Source organism: Chaetodon auriga, chromosome 15, assembly GCF_051107435.1.
Source record: "Chaetodon auriga isolate fChaAug3 chromosome 15, fChaAug3.hap1, whole genome shotgun sequence".
In the NCBI taxonomy this organism is placed as follows: Eukaryota; Metazoa; Chordata; class Actinopteri; order Chaetodontiformes; family Chaetodontidae; genus Chaetodon; species Chaetodon auriga.
The window spans coordinates 16,433,012-16,451,669 of record NC_135088.1 but is presented as its reverse complement, the minus strand read 5'-3'; the positions used below and the strand labels follow the sequence as shown (position 1 = coordinate 16,451,669).

Below are 18,658 nucleotides of genomic sequence, written 5' to 3'. Positions count from 1 at the left end.
AGTTGAGCATCAAACATGGCGTACATGTATAACACCCAAGATGGCGCTAATGGCAAGTTGAATTCATGTTTCTGGAGACACTGAATGCCTGATGACCTTGGTAGCCATGCATAATGATGCACACTAAAAGTTTATTTTTGGAACACAATGATCCGCATAATTAACTTTGTAGTACAATGAATTGCGCTTCCATCATCTTGGCAGTCGCCTGGAGTTTGTTTTACTTATAAATGATTAACAAGGTTGCATTCAGTTAGTCATATGTGGCTGTGTTTATATTTAGCCAACAATGCTGCTCCTGCCACTGTGAGTAAAAGTCTGTGTAAATCATTTACATGATTACATAATTAATTAGGGCTGCAACTAACCATTATTTTCATAATTGATTAATCAGCCACTGATTTTTTTTTTTTTTTTTGCCATTAATCGATTAATCTTCTTGTCTCTAAAATGATAGACAGTTGTGAAAAATGCCTCTCACGCTTTCCCAGAGCCCAAGGTGACATGTTGGAGTCGCGTGTTTTGTCTGACCAGCAGCCCGAAACCGAAGCTGTTCGACTTGAGAGTGAAGCAGGTGAAAGCAGGCAGTCCTGACACAATCCGACGACGCCGGAGAGAAAAGTTTATAATGTCAAGATTTGTCGAGCTGTGGGTTCCACTTCATTAATACGTCCTCTGGATGTCATTGTTGGCGCTCTCATTTCTCTAATGATCTGCTGCGTGTACAGTAACCAGCCACGCACCGCTGCGTCGCCTTCCGAGCTGTACATTGAAAGAAGGGTGAGACCACGTTTGAAAGAAAGCTGTCGGACTGTACCAAAGTCAGATGGATGCAGGACGAATAAACATCGCCTGCTGAAGTGACGTATGTTTTTATTACAGTGGTCACAGCCTATGAATATTCAGTGTGCACCTATTTGAACAAATTACTCCAAACAATGAGTAACATTTGACAGACAGACCTTTAGGTACAGTTTGTGTTAACTCTTTAGACCCTGAACAGTTTCTAGGTTTGTTTTACGCCTGTCACGTTTCTAGTGGCTGTGGCCTTGTTTTTCACTGCGGTGTGTGAGCCCAGAACCTCTTTGCAAAAAGCACAGTCATGGCTAGAAGTAGGGCACAGCAAATGCCATAAAACCATAAAAAAGAAAAAAGAAAAAAAACAATTTGTCTTTCTTTATTTATTTTACAAAAAATGAAAGAAAAAAAAAATCACTCACAAACATTTTCTCATGTGCCCACGAGTGTTATTGTGTGTAGTTTTTGGTTGAATTTTAAAAGAAATGTAGAATAAAATGATTTTGATAAAATAGAACCTTTTTAAGATACATTTTGTTTATTTTTTGTTAAGTACCGTCTGAAATTTGAAAATTTGATTATTATGTTTACAGTTTTTTTCTAGTATTTTTTTTATGGGCGTCTGGCAAATAAATCAGTAACATAAATTTAAAAAGTTTTTTGTTAATTCAAACGAAATTTCAACTAAAGAAATTATGAGCCCAATTTTTGGCAGATTTTTAACGATTGTTCCATTTGTTCAGTGCTCCAAAATATACAGATTCATCATATTGAGAGGATTACAGAGGGAAATTGAGCCGGACTACAAAGTGAGTGCATGTCAGTGTTACCTGCAGCTGTGTGTGTGCGTTCTAGGAGAAACCAGAGTTTTAGAGGTGGAAAAAACAAGAATACTCCCTGCTTTTAGTGTGACCTTACCTTCTCCCGTTTATCTCCTTCTCCTTTTCTTATCACATCACTCACATGACCACATTTCCAGAGATTAAGGCTCCAGGATGATTAGCTGCATTGTTTTCCTGCAGCGTGTGTGTGTGTGTGTGTGTGTGTGTGTGTGTGTGTGTGTGTGTGTGTGTGTGTGTGTGTGTGTGTGTGTGTGTGAGAGAGAGAGAGAGAGAGAGAGAAAGAGAGAGAGAGAGAGGTTGGGGGTAAGGTGCATAGTTGGAGGGCCTGTCATAAAAAGCCATTATTGTAATTGGAAGATAAAATCCCATTTGTTTTCCCCTCTAGTGCTTACTGTCAGTACTAAGACAGGGGTCTTGTTACAAAAATTAACATTTGGTGTCCGTGTCAAGGGTCATGCAAGAGAACATCAACTTATTGAAAAGGCTGTCAGTCAAAGCTGCAGCAGGAGAGACTGTTTACAGCAGAGGAAATGTTTCCCTGGCTCTGGCTCTTTTGTTTGTGATGTTCATGGTACTCGCTGTTGTTCAGAGGCATATTATGATAATAGTTCAATTTGGAGGTTTTCACATTTGGTTCTTCTGATTGCGAAAGTTTGATGTTGCCGATAGTTTTCTGAAACACTCGGCCTACGTGAATTTACATAAATTACTAGAATTGGATTTTCTCAAAGGTTTGGAGAAACTGTATATGGATGAGTAATGCATTCTGGGAATCTACCTGTCCTGTCCTTGTCCTTGCAGCCCACATGTCCTCCATGCCGTCCCATCCACTGAGCTCAGCCCTGCACCCACCTCAACCTCCACGTCCACCTAAAATGACGTGCAGCTCTGATCATTGGACTTATTTCATTTCCTCATTTCACTGGACCCATTTGTTGTATTCTTTCAATCTTCATGTTCTCTGCTAAGGTTTCTTTTCCCTACTAGTTTCTGCTTGTCTTCTTGGAAAGCTTGGACAGGTCCGTAAAGACCACTGACTCACTGTGACTCACAGGTCTATACAAATTAGATGACTCAACTTGATATAGACAGACAAAGACACAACAAAGCTGGAGGACCCTGAACCCGGTGCAAGTTCAGAGACAGGGAGAGGGCAGCAGAGACCCAAAGTAGACCGGGAGACACTAAAGATCAGAGCCTGGTCCCAAATATAGCTGTTTAAAGTGACTGCAGGGTCCTGACTCTCTCCTCTATGGGCCCTGCTGGATTGAGGGGAGGATCAAACTATGTCAGTGAGTCAACCATTGTTCGAGAACTGCTCAGCCCTCTGCCGAGGGTTTAAAAGGTCAAGAGGATTAGTTGAGCGTGGTCCGCGTCCTTTCCTCATGTTCAGACCATGTAATTACACGTTTGATAAAAAAGGTTTTATGATTTCAAAAATTAGTTGGAACTGAAATTTAGATATTTGCATTCCTGAATTACAGCAGCTAGCAGTCCTCTTCTTCTTGTTTTCTGCCTTCGTGGGCAGTTTGCTACACTTCTTTGCACCTTATTGCCACCAGCTGTTGATCAGCAGAACGGAGTGAAATTGGCAGCAGGACTGTTTGTTGCATCACCTGCGTGTGTGCACGTGCGTCCTCATGCTCAAGCACAACATCAGTGAAATGTTTACCCACTAAAGGTGTTTCTCCGTAGCAGTACTAGTAGTCAAAAACTCGACACCGTTAAGTAAAGACAAACCAACCATTTTGTTTATGAAACTATTGAACTGCGATGCTCACTATAAAAGGGAAAAAACAGAATTTTGATATTCATTAAACTGCAATATTCCCCACGAGAACTCCCTAAATGTACTTTTGTGAGACATGAGTGAGGCCCAGACATTTGTATTATTGAGTATTTTTGCAATTTTTGTTTTGTATTTCAAAGCACGACTGGCTCATGTCAAAAATCAGATTAATTTCAGCATTCTGCTTGCTAAATAGACCTCCACAGCCACATGAAGGCATGCTGTGTCTCATAACCCTGGAGTGAGTTTTAGATATCCAGTCATGTTCACAATATATTGTCTAGGAAATTTGTTAAATGTTCATAACGTGCTTGCTCCAACGTCCCACATTTAGCCACAAGAAAGCATCTAATTAGCATAATATTCATATTTCCAAAAAGCTCTTAAGAGCACTTCTGGCATTGTCCATTTCTCTTATTTGCCTCTTATTGCTGTAACGTTTGCTTAATGCCTGGCCTGTGCCTAGCGATCGCATGCTGTGCTCATTGCAAATGCAGTGTGAATGTGCTGTTTGGGTATGGGCCCATGCATCTCCAGGGCCCTATAATCAGCTCTAAGCTGCTTCTATCAATCTTCATAACTGTAGTGGGTTGAGGAGGGAAGTGCAGCTAATCAGCTCTAACCGGCCCCGTGTTCAGCCTGACTGTCACTGTTATAGCAAGACCATATGCAAACAGTGTCCGTTACACGTGTGGCCCATACTCACATCTTGGCCGTCTCACAGGGCCATTCCACAGATGGCCGGCTCCAGCAGAAGTTGGGTTTTTGAAAGGGCCTGTGACTTTCACTGAATAGCTGTTAGTGTAGGTTAATATAGGAGTGGTGGCCCTGCAGCGGTGGCAATCACAGCTCTGATCAGAGCTGGGCTTCAAAGACGTCTGTGCAAGTTGAAGCCAGAGTTGTCATTAGCTTCTGCCCTGTGCTTGACAGCCCTTCCCCGCCCCCCAACTCCTTCTTCCTGTCTCCCTCTCTGTCTCTGTCTCCCTCTTTGTCTCTCTCTCTTATCTCGCTCATTTTTTGTCTGTGTGCAAATGGCCACTGTAATCCTGGGTCTGGGTGCTTGGGCCTGTCACTCCCCATTTGCACTAAGCATCTTTCCTTCTCTCATCTCCTTTGCCCTAATTGTATTGTAACAAGCAATTACAGATCTATTTATGCACACGAGAGCTGAGATTGGACCACTTTTTAAAAGGGCGTGTAGGAGGGTGGACGTGGACCAGGCAGTGCCCCTCGCCCTGAACTTGCAGCCGGACAAAGACGCCACTGCTGCTAATCGCTCGGCTCTCTCTCTTTCTCTCGCTGATGATCTAATCCTGCTTTACCACCTTGCGCTCTCCTTCTGTTTTCTATCCTGTGCAGAACGTCCTCCAAAGCAAAAGTGATTGTGCCGTTGTTTGTTGTTTATTGGCTGTGTTCTCTCTTTGTGAGTCAGCCCTAGTGATGCAAATGAGCAGAGGCAGTGTTTACCTGGACTGGCCATGTTTTCCCTGAAAGTGTGTGTGTGTGAGTGTGTGTGTGTGTGTGTGTGCTTGAGTGTGTGCTTGAGTGTGTGCGCGTCGTGCCTGCACAACGTCTAGGCCTTTGATCATACTACATTGCATTGACAGATGCTCTCTGGTGCTTTCTGGTTGCTTATGAACGAGGCCACAGACGGGATCTGAATGCCAGTAATTATATCCCCTTGCTAGAACGATAACAATTGTGGCTTATACAACAAAGTACGATGGCTTTTTTCTATCTGTCCCATTATTTTTAGGTATGAGAAATGACATCGAAATCCCCTGTCTGCTTCCTCCCTGTCTACGGCTCTGTGTTTACAGCTGTTTGTGAGCCTGTATGTGTGAGAGGTGGGGGCCATGATAAAGGCTTACACCTTGTAATCATAGCTGGATGTGTGATCTCAGCGACCTGCCTGAGAACTGGCTTGGAGAATGGTGTGCATGTGGTGTGTGTGTGTGTGTGTGTGTGTGTGTGTGTGTGTGTGTGTGTGTGAGTGTGTGTTGGAGAAGGGAGGGTGGTGACTGAGAGATCCACTAACAACAAATTTGGAGTAAGGAACAGTCATTTGATCAGGAGTAAGACCGAACCAAAAGGTTTGGAAGCTCTGAGAACGTAAAGAACTGAGGTAAGAGCCGTGGCAGAGTGGTAGAAGTGTAAGCTTTACTGATGCTATGCTCTTATTTATATGCTATTTGTATATGTTTTATATAATGTAAAATGTAAGTACATACGGCGTCCAGTAGAAGGCAAACGTAGCAGCAGTTTTACTTAGAATTTCCAGTTTCAAAGATGCTCAATTTCTTTTTTTCAGCGGTTACTGACATGATAGTGTTCAGTGTTTGATTCAGAAAATGTGACGTTCAATGCAACAATATTACAAAATAGCAGCTAGTGTTTCTGAGCTTTTAAACATGAACACATCTGGCCAAAGGTCACAAGATCCAAGGTTTTACCTGCAACTTTGCATTTAGTGTTTGTTGATCTTTTAACATAACAATTTAACGTGGTTCTTGTCTGAATGCTAATATGAGCTAATATTTGCAAAGGATTTTCAGCCTTTTATAGTCACATGAAAGTTAGTCATGTAGTTATTTCAAATTGTGTCCTTAGTTACCAAAGTACCGCAGATTTGCTTGGGGAAATGTTTTGTTTGCTGTCATGCAAAAGGCATTTTAAGGCGTTCCTGTTCAGAGTTACAATTTATAGGAGGACAGAATGGAAATTCATACAAATACCCACTGTGTCTGACTTATTACCGCGGACTGACCACCGCGGGAAAGGAAACTTTTCTGTCCGGGAAAGGCAGGTGGAAGATCTGCAGCACTGTTTCAATGAACACACGAGGAGGAGAGAGGCGAACGCCGGGTCAAGACAGTGACGTGAGAGCGATGGACAGAGAGAGAAAACTTGAAATTAAAAGATGTGTTATGAAGTTGCTTTCCTGCAGCTCCCACATTCATCACCGCAGCACAAGAAAGAGCAGCAGTGCAACAACCTGTCATTTTTCAGGCAGCCTCACCTGTCTGTTTCCCTCTGTGGCCCCCTGCTTGAACGTGTTTTACTGGCTTTTAATGGCTCACAGCATCCAGGCCAGTGCCTTATGATTGAAGCACTGAGTAAGTAGTACATTTTTAAGAGCATAAAAGTTACGCCGTAAATCTCCCACATTGATTTTTCGTCATCGGATCATTCCATTACTGATCTTTCTGTTGAGGTGAGGACTTTTGGGCTGTTTAACTAATATATCCTCACAGCTAGCCTTCTTGTTGTGGGATGAGCACACACACTACACATGCACAGTTGCAAGATTGTCTCCTCTTAAAGCAGTATCCCAAGTTCAGCTGCAGAAACCTTTAGGTTTGTGCTCCACTGCTGTCCAGACATGCGCAACGAGCGTCAAAACAGCCTGGCATCAAGTGTTGCTTTGCTGAACTTTATGCAAATCAGATGAACTGAGGCTGGGCTCACTGACATCTGCAGTCTTAGTAAATACCCTGCTAAATTTAATAATTAAGGAGATGCTAAATTTTGCTCCCCTGACGGTAATTTGCAACAGGCTTAGTAAATATCCCTCTAAATGTTAAAATATTTGGAAGCAGTAATTCATTTATTAGATGAATGTTTTGGGATTTCTTTGAATTTAATATTGACAATTTTAATGTGTGGGGGAAAAAAAGCTTTCATTTAAAATAGAATCCTGACTGAAGAGCTGAAGGACGTGCAAGTTTCATGTTAGAAAGCGACGGCACAGAGAAAGGTGAAGACGGTGATCTGTAATCGAAGAATGAACGTTTTTTGTCAGTTTTCAGCTCACAACCTTCCACTAAAACCATTAAATGTCTCCGTCTATCACTGCCATGCCTTTCTGGTTGGAATTTAAAAGACAACGTACTTGGAGCATCAGAGTGTCTGTGTAAAATTTCCGGATTTGCATAAATGTTACACTTTTTTTTTTTTCTTACCTTGTGCCTGCTTCTCTATTTTTTTATATTGTTTCACACTATATTCATTTCCTCTCATATCCTACTTGGGGAGTTAATAACATTCACGCTTTGTCTTTGCAGTCTCAGTTCTGCACGCATGTTCAAAACACTAATAGCTTTTTGTAGGCGCAACACAGAGGCTCTTTGAATTGTGTTTGCTGCCACAGGTAGAAGTACTAAAATTTCCTCAAATAATAATAATATTGTGTGCTGCAATATTAGCTACGGGCTTATCTTTTTCAACTTCCTCAGCACTCACGGCTGCCCCCGCTTTTATAGCACATACTTAAACCAGGAGCACAATATTATAAAGGATTTGCAATGAGGTGCATTGTTTACACTTAGTGAGGAAAGGGGGAAGACAGTACACACACACACACACACACACACACACACACACACACAAGCATTCACACACACAAATGAGACAATAGATCAGAGTCATCAAAGTGAAACAGCCTGGTCTTAAGTGGCTTTGATAATTACCTGCCTGGCATGGCCTAAAAAGATATGTCCCAAGTTCTTTCTGGTCCTTTGTGAGTCAGAGAGGTGCATGAAAGTAGCCAAACTGTCAGTGTGTAGCTTTGCCAAAAATGTCACCCCTAAAGTTACTTGGAAACTTGAAGTTTACGGATGAAAAGACTCTTGTGTCCTGGTCGTTTACATTACAGTCAAGGTCAAATCTTTGTCACTGCTTGGCTATTACCAATACTTTGCAGCAGACTGGTTGACTCATGCAGGTTCTGGTGTTCCACTTGGAAACACTTGCCCCCCCCCCCCCGCAGGCCATACCAAATGATTAGGCAGATTGCTTCACCCTGAAATCAATCAAGGAAAAATCCTGAATATTCAGCATAAGAATCAGACTGCACATACGGCAGCTCAAACTTAACACCTTAATGAGGCTGCGACATGTCAGGTCCAATGACTGCACTGTGGTGTCCCACTCAGGCACACATAAAGCCATTCTCAGGTCCTTTTTGCCACACCACAAAGCACTGCAGGGTGTAAGAACAGAGAGAGTAAATCTTACTTTTGTCCAAGTCATGAAAAGAGGGGTTTCCATGCAATATGCATGTATGACTTTTTTTGTGATGGATATGAATAATTTGAATAGCTCAGGGATTTACTAGGTGTCAGGATTGTGCTCCCACTATGCTAGCCTCCACATCATTCCTGTCTACTCGCTGTGATGTGTGCTGCGAGCGTCTCACTCTGAGTGTATGCTGCAGGCTAGCAGTAGGAAATTGTTGTTGAGGTGTATGGGCAAAGTAGTCTGTTTTAAGCACTCTCCGGATGGTGTTTACATGACCTGAATTCATGTGGACTGACAATAACTGACGCTCTTTACACATAGTTAAAGCACCACCGCCAGCCCTACAGTGTGGACTATGTAGCAGCATTCGCTAGTGATTTCAAGTTGAAGGAACAGCTACTTTGGGCCTTGAATGTTCACTTTACTAACAGGCTGTGATGCACTAAAGCTACTATCCAAATGCAGAGTTTAAGCTCTTAAAAATATGGATGTTGTCAGTTTGACTTCTGCTTTTATTAAAGACAATTCAAGACAGCTATTACTGCAAAAAAAGAGTCAGTGCAGGCATTATTCTGACTTCTGGAGATGTTAAAAAAAGGGTTCGAGCTAGCGTTCAGTGCGTAAGTGACAGGCATGACGGGATAGCTTCTTCAGCTTTTTCTTGTTGACCTCATAGATGAGGTCATGCTATTTTGAGAGGTATATGGTCTGTCATTTTGTTCTGTCTGTCATTGTTAAAAACTGCTAACAGGTGTCAATAAGAGTGCACTAGAAGCTTTTTACATTTTTGTCCGCCTCTCTGTATGTATCTGCGGCATGCCTTCTATTACCATGGTAATGCACTAGGGCAGTAATTGTTGCAGCCCCTCGCACGCACAGCCTCACGCACTCAAGAAATTAGAAACACGCTCATGCGTAAGCACACGCGCGCTCTGCCGTGCACACTCATAGCTCTCCTTACTGTCTCTTAGGGACGTGCGAAAATAACTGAATGTTTGAAAAATTGGGTTAAAGGAAAAACTGGGTTGAAGAGTGGTCCATTTTTAAATCTGTCAGCTTGAACGGAAACGTTGTCGAAAGAAGACTTTTAAAATACTACACCAGCCGGACCCAAATGATCAGAACTAATGCTGCTGTAAATGCAGTGAAGGGAATTTTCTGTTCCCTAGTGGTTATTGTAGCGTAGTGTGTGGTTTGGTTAAAAAGGAAATGCATTCGGTAAAATGTAAAATGATCTGTGTCAAATTAAATGCAGTTCCAAAGTAATTTCATCCAGTCAGCTTGTTGTTATTGCACTACATAGAAAAAAAAAAACAGAAAATAACAGCCAGTCTTAAAGTAGTCAGGAAACAACTGCTACAGGGTTTTGTGTCAGTAAAAATGCATCAAACATCCAAAAAAAAAAAAAGAGATCATTAATAACCTTTTTCTCCTTCAGTACTGTCTCAAACTATGGTAGCACCAAATGGTTCAGCCATCGGCACGCAGGGGCACAATATAAAGCTTTGAGGCTTAATGCCTGTTGTCACCATGGAGAGAAAAATAGAGAAAGTAATTGTGTTGTACCAGGACTCAAGCAATCCCATCAGCTATTGGGCGGACATGTCAGGGTATAAAGACAAGGCTGAAACTTGACTGGTTGCAGCCTGATGGAACAAGGCCGAAAAATGAGCGGGGAATGGGTGGCCCAGAAGGGAAGCACGACAAACAGCTGATGTAGAGAGGCAAGCAGAGATGAACTTGTTCATTTATTTATTTATTTTTTTACCTAGATTGGCAATGATAAAAGTGAGTGATGTTGATAAATACTCGCACAGCCAGTTTATCAGCAGCTGTCTGGCTTGGGGTTGCCGGCGGCAGCATCCAAGGCTGATAACCTCTGAGGCCTGAGGCATGATGTTTGGAGGAGGAGGAGGAGGAGGAGGAGAAGGAGGAGGAGGAGGGGGTAGAGGATGATGCTGCTGCTGGGTCGTCGCCAGTGTGTAACCCTAACCTGGCCAGCTGACGTTTTGGATGTCCACCAGTAGTGGTCAGGCATGGCAAAGTAAGAAAGAAAGAACGACAGTATCGCCGTAATCTTCAGTGAGGGATTGGCTCATTATGCGGCAGGAAGTAGAACTGTTGGATGAAGGAAAAATGGGGACAACTTAGTGATTCTTAGATCCTCACCGCCTGCAGGGAAGCACAAAAAACTAGCATGGCAACATTGCATGTTAACTCCTTGAGGCTAACATGCATGTTAGCATGTATAACACTGAGCATGTAACATCATATTGCCTTGTGAGCATTTGCTAACATGAACATGAACAACGTGCACGTGACATATGACCAAATGAAGAGGAAACACAGGGGTCCTTAAAATGAATTGATGCAGCGTGATTCTGCCTCTCCACTCTTTGTAAATTGAGCTCCATATCTTGTGAAATTGTCTCTCTTTGTTGCTGAAAAGTACCTTTTCATCTTTCATGTTTTACTCCGGGCTCAAGTGTTGGCCTGAACTTGTCACCCCCAAAAGCCACGTTAGTGTGTCGAAAACATTTGGAGGACTTGAACCTGACATGTATATTTAACACCTTTAAATTATTTCCAGTGTGTGTGGCTCTGTGGTATTTTTGTATATTGTTTGTAGTGACATTTGCACCTGTATTGATTGTCTGAGATGGTCGAGTGTATTGCCAATTACTACATGAACTGTGGTTGCATATTTACCAGAAGCCTTTGGCCCGCTGCACATTTTCACGAGCCTGAAGAAGCGCTGAGTGAAATGTGTTGCTCTCGTCAGCGTAATGAAACATCCTTGATCAGATTTTTGCGCGTCGAGTGTGTGGCCTCTCCCACAAACCCTTGTGGTTACTTTTTTCCGATCAAGTATTATTGTTGCAGCTGCCAGAACCTCCAGCCCTGAAGTACATGCTGTGCGCAGAGCTCTTTCCTCATTTTGACTTTTAAGCTGGAGGTATAATAGAGAATAAATGTAAACCATTGAAATGTATTATGTTTTTTTTTTTTTTTTTTTTTTATTCATGAAAGCTCTTTTTTTTTCTTTTTTACAAAAGATGGCTTAATTGAATTTTTGTGGTAAAACAATATAATAAGAAAAACATGAAAAATCACAGAAGCAAAAAAGCTGTAATAAGAGAGGGCTCATGTGTGGGAGGCTGTGTGCATATGTGCAGGCTGTGTGCCTGTGAGACTGTGCACCTGGAAAACACTTGACAGATGGTTACTTCAGCTCGAGCTGAATGTTGCTTTTTTTCCCCTCCGTGTTAAGCCTCTTTCATAAATCGAAAGTGTTTCGGTCAGCATTTTGATCAAGGTAGACTCTTTCAACCTTCTTGATGGTTTGCCGTGCATCTCTTGAGCATGTTTATCCTGCCCCCATCGTTTATTTTTGTTTGATTCCGGCGAGCCGAGGGAGATCAGGGCTCTGACTTTCTCCCGCTGCCTTTTCGGCTCTGCTTTTTTGTTTGCCAGTAAGATTACAGAGCAATGCATCAAAAATCATTATACGCCACATCATATCAGTAAATTCTCAATCTGTAGCGTAAATGTTGCACTTTACAGGAGACGGTAAGGATTATATATGGGGGAAACATAGTTCCTGGATCACAATAATCGAACCTAGTATTGTGCTAGTTAAGAGCTTTAGCCATCCAACCTCTTACTGTTTCTCAGTACCTAGACAAAGAGTAGTGGATCACACTCAAACTGCATCGATATTGCCTCAGGCTTGGACGCCTTACGTCCACGTCAAACATGCTAAATGACTTGCGGCGCCGTCACCTTTGTGTGTCTATTACCAGAGGTTGGCTGAAACAGGCTCTCCACAGCGTTCAAGTAGCCTCTCGCAGCAAAGTCCGATCAGGCCGAAGCTCTAAACGTAATGACAGCACGGGTGTCATAAAGACACAAAGTGCTTGAGCATCTGTGTAATGTTCCCTTACATCTCCACTGTGACCTTAAAGAAGAGATACAGTACCTTTTCAGTAACATTTACTTCATCTCAAATCAAGTCTTATGTACAAGTCGAGTGTTCAGTGTCGTGTTCCAGGGAGGAAAATCGACACCTGTGCTGCCAAGATGTTTCTGAGGTCTGAGTTTAGCTTAAGTCCACAAGTTCCCGGGTTCATTTTTAATCGTGTGCGAAAAAGACATGGTCCCTCACAGATTTTGCACTGGCACTGGTGTTGAATTGTTACTGTAGTTCCCTGAGAAATTGCCCTCCTAAATTTAGCATGTACTCTCTGCAGCAGATGTTCGTGCCCTATTTGACGCTGTGGGTAATAATCCTTAATATTCTTGCTGTTTGAAACTAAATGAGGCTTTAATGCACTCTGATTCCATCTTCCAGCACTCATTAATTGTTTTTTGAAAGTCCATAAATTATTGCTGTTGTTTCTTTTTAAGTTTTGCAAAGATAAACAGAAACTTTTATGGATGAAATGGAGGTCTTTAATTCTGTGACAGTCTGTTTTGATTAGAGATTGAATTTAAAATGTCGTTGTGAGGGAAATTCACAGTGTGCCTTCTCTTAGCCAAGAGTATTTTCTTCCTGCCAAAACCATCAGCATTGGTGACCTTGCTATAATACTAAAGTTAAAGTAAAGCGTTTCTGAAACCTAATTGTGTGAATCTGTTTATTTCTGTTTAGCAACAATGTGTCCTCTCTCCTTTCTATCCTCCCCATCACAGGTGCTGCTCACTCAGTGTGTTTGAAGCCTCATTAAAGGTGTCGTGCATTGCATTTGAAGCCTCATCACTAATCTTCTCCTCTCGCCCTTTTCTTTCCAGATGGTCACAAGAACAAAGAAAATATTTGTGGGTGGCTTGTCAGCCAATACAGTAGTGGAAGATGTGAAGCAGTATTTTGAACAGTTTGGGAAGGTAAGACTTTTTCGTTATTACCCTGCACAGTGAAACTAAGGTTTCATTAGATTCCATTGCATGCTGCAGTTATCATCATTAAGATGACATGAAAGGTGTTAATTTGACCATTTGATTCATTAAAGACCACACTCAGCATACAGTCCCCCCCCAATCTTTACAGCTATCCAAAATTTGAGCTTTAAAAGAAGCCAAGGGCTCCAGTGTGGCTCCTGTCCTGACAGTAAGACAAATAAATCTCTATTGTGACAAGCAAACAACCGAAGATATGGCAGTCACACAGCCCAACATGCCTGTTCAACAACATGCATTTTGCTTACAGAGCAAACAAGCAAAAACCCCTCAGCAAAAAACAAAAGCCAAGTATGTGTTTCTCTTATCTGCGGTAGCGCGGCATCAGAAACAAATATAGCTGTAACATGAAGGGAATCACAGTTAGGGTTTTGATATTGTGACTATTCCAGTGTGGTCTGAACGAAAAAAACACATCCAGTTCATCCAGCAGAGGCTCATATTCAGCTGCTTGTTCCTGTCTGCTGCAGCACTTTCTGCAAGCTGTCCTTATGACCAGCACCCCCAGCTGAGTGAGGCATATATGCACAACCTATCATACAAGGACACGCGTACCCCACGCGCACAGACAGACACACTCTCAAGTGTGTGTGCGCACACGCTCGGGTGCGTGCACACACAAACAGGCTTTGATACAGTGGCAGCATTTCACAGATAATTTCCCCACACTGAGTGGAGATCCATTTCCCTCATGTCATATTCCGCATCAGTCAAGGTCACCTTCAGTTGATACAGTCCCTGTAACATCAGCACTTGACCTTGAGTTTAAACAATTTCACTGAGGATGGATTTTCCATGGGCACATAATGTAGCATGTCCTGAAGGAGACAAAAGAGCTGTTACAGAGTAATAAAAACTGTTATTTTTTTGCAGAGACAATATGCAACCAGCCTTTCGCCGTAAAGCCCAGTCTTATTTTCGTGACTGGAAACGAGCAAGGTGAAGGACTTTGTTTTGCTCTTTCTCTGTGGAAGTGGCATTGAAGACCTCACCATGGCCTGGTCTGCCGTTCCAAATAAAGATGACTTATTTGCACAATAGAACACGGCAAGCAAATATTCAGCACGACTTTGCAATCAATGGATCTGAGAAAGGGCTCGAAATGATTTTCGACTTGATTGAATGACATAATTGACTTGATTATACAAAGTTTTTTCCTCCTTGAGGAATCCTCAAATGCTTAGGAGGAAACAAACAAATCAGACTGATTGAGCAAGATCTTGTGCATGTTTCTGTGTGTGCCTTTATAGCCTACTTGTGCATGCTTGGATGTGTCTGCAGTACTGCTCTTGCCATGCGTGAGTGTGTCAGCGATTAAGTGTATTTATGTGGGTGCATGATTAGGGGTGTGTGGTTGCGTGTGTGGTTGCGTGCGTGTGTTTATGAGCAGGTTTGAGTGTCTTCGGCAAAAAGGAAATCAGAGCAGATATTGTGGGCTATGGCAGACAAGATACAGAGCAAAAAGAGGTATTCTCTCTCTGTTTTGTGTGTGTTCTTCCTTTCTGCCTTACACATCCCAGGATTTATTAAATAACCTGCCTGTCACTGCAACCTACCATTATCTCCACATACACACAACTCTGAGGACTTATCCACAGAAGGGAAAGCCAATTAATTCAGTTTCCCCTCCATAGAATCTTGGTGGCAGTATGTGTGTCAGTCTGTCTGTCAGTCATCACCCTGTCTTTCTGTCTATCTGCCTGCCTATGTGCATGTAGCCATCACGGTCACAGGGCAGTCAGTCCTCTGTATTTGTGGGAAGTACATTTTGAAGGACTTATCAATCATCACGCAGCTATAGCTTAAGGCACCGGCAAATGTTTATCCTCACTGGGAACAAGCCATTTCACTGATATTATTTAGTAAGCACTGTATTTGTGTGTGTGTGTGTGTGTGTGTGAGTGTGTGCAAGGCAGCGTAGGCCAATTAGCAGGATGTGGTCTACAGAGATGGTGGTGGTTGGGAGGCAGTGGAGGGGAAACAGCTGGTGTGGCCACAATTGGGTCACAGGTTCTGTCTGTAACCTCCACACCTCCCCTCCCTCCCACCTCGGTCCCTCACTTCTGTCTCCATTCTGTCAAGGGGAGAGGTGGCATTTGTTATGGGGAGAGGCTGACAGCTCTCATGCACATCAGTCTCAATGCCACTCTCCCAGCCGTCACCATTAGGAAAGAGCACATGCCCGAACTTGGCACAACTTCAGAGGAGCTCCTCCACAGCCAGATCCCTCTCTCTTTTTTTATTTTGGTCGCCTACAGTATGCATTTGAAGTGATTGTGACAGTCATTTGAAGAGAACTGAAGTGTGGTTCTGTTTGCCTGATTCTAATGCATCTCAGATGGATCCCATTACCTGCCTAATAGTAGCCACATCCTGCCCTCCATTTTTTTTCCCTCAGGCAACACACTGCACCTTAGCCCTGCAAGCCCAGATGAGACAATCTTATAAACACTGCTGGCCCTCCCTTTACATTCAAGGACTCTTAACTGGAGGCTGCTGCTGTTTCTGTCTCGCAATAAAGTCAAATGAACCAGTGTGCTGTTTGTGCTACTGTGCAGACTTAGACCTTGTAAGAAAAGGCGATGTATAGAGATCACATTGTAGTTTTTTTTCCTCACGTGTAGGCCTTTCCAGCTGACATTTTGTTGCCATTTTTATCTTATAATGTGTTCATGTTTATAGCAGGCACAGTCATTCATAAGTAATTCCGAAGCATTTACCTTCCTCTCTTTACTTTCGTGTGTGGTTTGCATAATAAGCAGAAACACTCCCAAATATCAGCCTACAGAGGTGACAGCACTGAAAAGATCTTATGATATCATTATGCATAAAATCTTTAGAAATCTTGACTCCTTTAGAGACTGTGCCTGCTCTGAGGCCAAAGGTCAGGGGCAGCTAAAGAACAGCAGATGTGCTTGTAGGGATTCAGTATCTTGCAAACTTTAACTTTTGGATGAGTCAGAGGATCGACACGCCTGCAAAAAGAGACTTAAATAACACAGTTTGCATGAAAGTTAACGATTTGATAAGGTAAAATGACTTATTTTCAGCAGGCCTCACCAGTGCTTTGTGGAAATACGGACTGTGTTCCATGCTTTGTTGTTTTTTCGTTTTTTTTTGCATGCTGGCATACAGTGCCCTCTTACTGTCCAATAAATCAGACACCTGTTTACAAAACACCCACCATCCCAAAATGTTCCACTGAGGCAAGCACTTGATTAAAGATGGGAGATGGTGTGATGACACCTTATAAATTTGGATGTGACGTACCAGCAGAGCCCTGCCCAGGCATGAAAAGAGCTCTCCCCGCAGTTAAAGGCATAATTAGCCGGGGTGGCTAATGCTTCCTCATTGGTTTATTGTAATCGGCTTTGAGTGCATCTCATAGTGCCCTTATTTGGCTCAGCTGAAACAACTCCTGCTCACTGACTCAGTGTCTGCACTTCTGTCCATTGGCTGGGCTTCGCTGTGCAAGCCTGAAGCTGACTTTTAGTTTAATCAGAGCTACTTGCTTCCATGTCACTGGGCTGCCACAATCGTCCCTTTATGTCCAGGCTGTCCTGGTTCTCATGCTCCACTGGTCTAGAGCCAGATCCTGGAGGTGGAGCTGAATGGGAGGAGGAGGAGGAGGAGGAGCTTAACCAGTTCACTGCCACTGGGCTCAGGAGGGATAAAGGTAGACACACAAGGGTCACTGGTCAGACAAGCAAAGCAGAGCCTTGAGTCCTAAGAAGAGGCAACGGTCTTAAAGTTAAAAAAAAAAAAAAAAAACGAAAGAAAAAACAGAGCACCTGTTGGAGGACAGTGGAAAGCTGGACAAGAGTGAGATGACGCAAAGATCGTGTCACAACACAGAGACGAGAGCAGCCTACAGCAGCAGCATGCTGTCCCCATTGTGTTTCACCTCTGGCCAGGCAGACGTCTGCATACTTCCTCTCATACTTTCTCTGAGAGGAAGCAGATGAGAGGAAATTATAACGGCGTCAGAAAAAGATTCCTTGGTTAATGCATGAAATTCTTTCCGGGGCTTTGGTAATCTAATACCACAGCTGACATTTTCTGTGCCCTTAGATTTTGTAAATGGCAGGAAAAATAACTGTGTGACCGTCTGTAAAGTCTGTATGAAGGCATTTCGCATTGTTCAGGCCCTTAACAACACTGGAGGTTTTTAGTAATTTCATGTTAAAAAGAAATTTAAAAAAAAAACAGCCTTAATGACAATTAAAAAAATCTGTGGGATATATTATTGTAAAATCTGTTTCTTTTAATACTTTTAGAGACTCGACTGTATCAGTGAAATGATGCGGTGTGCCTCTCAGGAATGTGCCTTTTTGCATTATTTTAATGCAGAAAGATGCATCGTTTCTTGAACTTGAGCTACTTTTAGTATCAGCCCTTACAAAGTACATCTAAATCACAGTGCTGAGATTACAAACCATCAATAATCATTGATGTGACGTTGATATCATCGTTCTCATGTTATCTTTTTGATTGCAGAATTAAATTCTACCTGGGATGACAGCGCAATTAAGCTCTTACAGTGACAACACATACACAGGGCTTAAAGTGGAAACCGTGAAAGGTGCACATTAAATGCAGTTTGGACTTCTGTTGAAGCGATGGCAGCTCTGAAGACAGCCAAACCCAAATACATTACTGCTTCGTGTCCAATGGCTGAATTGGCAAACAAGGGTGATTAATGCAGAAAAAATACACTTTATATGAGCGAAAAGAAGCTAATCAAAAGGCCACAGTCCCTCATTCCACTTCCTCAGCTAGTGCAGGTGCACATTTGCATGCCATTTACATGGTAGCTCACAGTGACCACAGCTACTCCAACGTTTGGGTGTCCATCATCGCTGACATTCTGTGATTGTTTCCTCTCTGCTGCGACTCACCCAATCAGTTGAGGATATAGTCTGGTTCCAGTGATTATAAGGAGTGATCAGAGCAGCAATGATGGAGCATGTGCCTTGCAGTGGAGATTTAGCCAGAGGCTTCAATCTCATTGCAGTCACTTGTAGTTAGTGACTGAGACTAGCAGTGAGAAGGGCAGAGCAATATAAATGAATTGCCTATGAATGTGGATACGACTGCGGTGCACAGGGGGAAAGGGCCAGTTAGACAAACTATTTCATATCCCCCTTGACCTTTATTTGCCCAGTGGCCCAGCAACATTTCCAATAGAGTAGCTTTTAAATGGCCGCTGAAGAATTGAGCTGCATTATTCACATCATTTTTTTGTGTGCGTGTG

The 18,658-nt window shown here is 42.7% G+C and overlaps 1 protein-coding gene across 10 annotated transcripts in view; it reads left to right on the top strand.

Annotated features, from left to right (window-relative positions):
* The window catches only part of msi2b (musashi RNA-binding protein 2b), a 234,268-nt gene that overhangs the window by 63,778 nt on the left and 151,832 nt on the right, over nucleotides 1-18,658 (top strand). For all 10 annotated transcript variants that reach the window (XM_076749652.1, XM_076749654.1, XM_076749651.1 and 7 more), the window contains exon 6: nucleotides 13,240-13,332. In XM_076749652.1, the coding sequence (XP_076605767.1) occupies nucleotides 13,240-13,332 (93 nt within the window). The remainder of the gene's footprint in view (nucleotides 1-13,239; nucleotides 13,333-18,658) is intronic.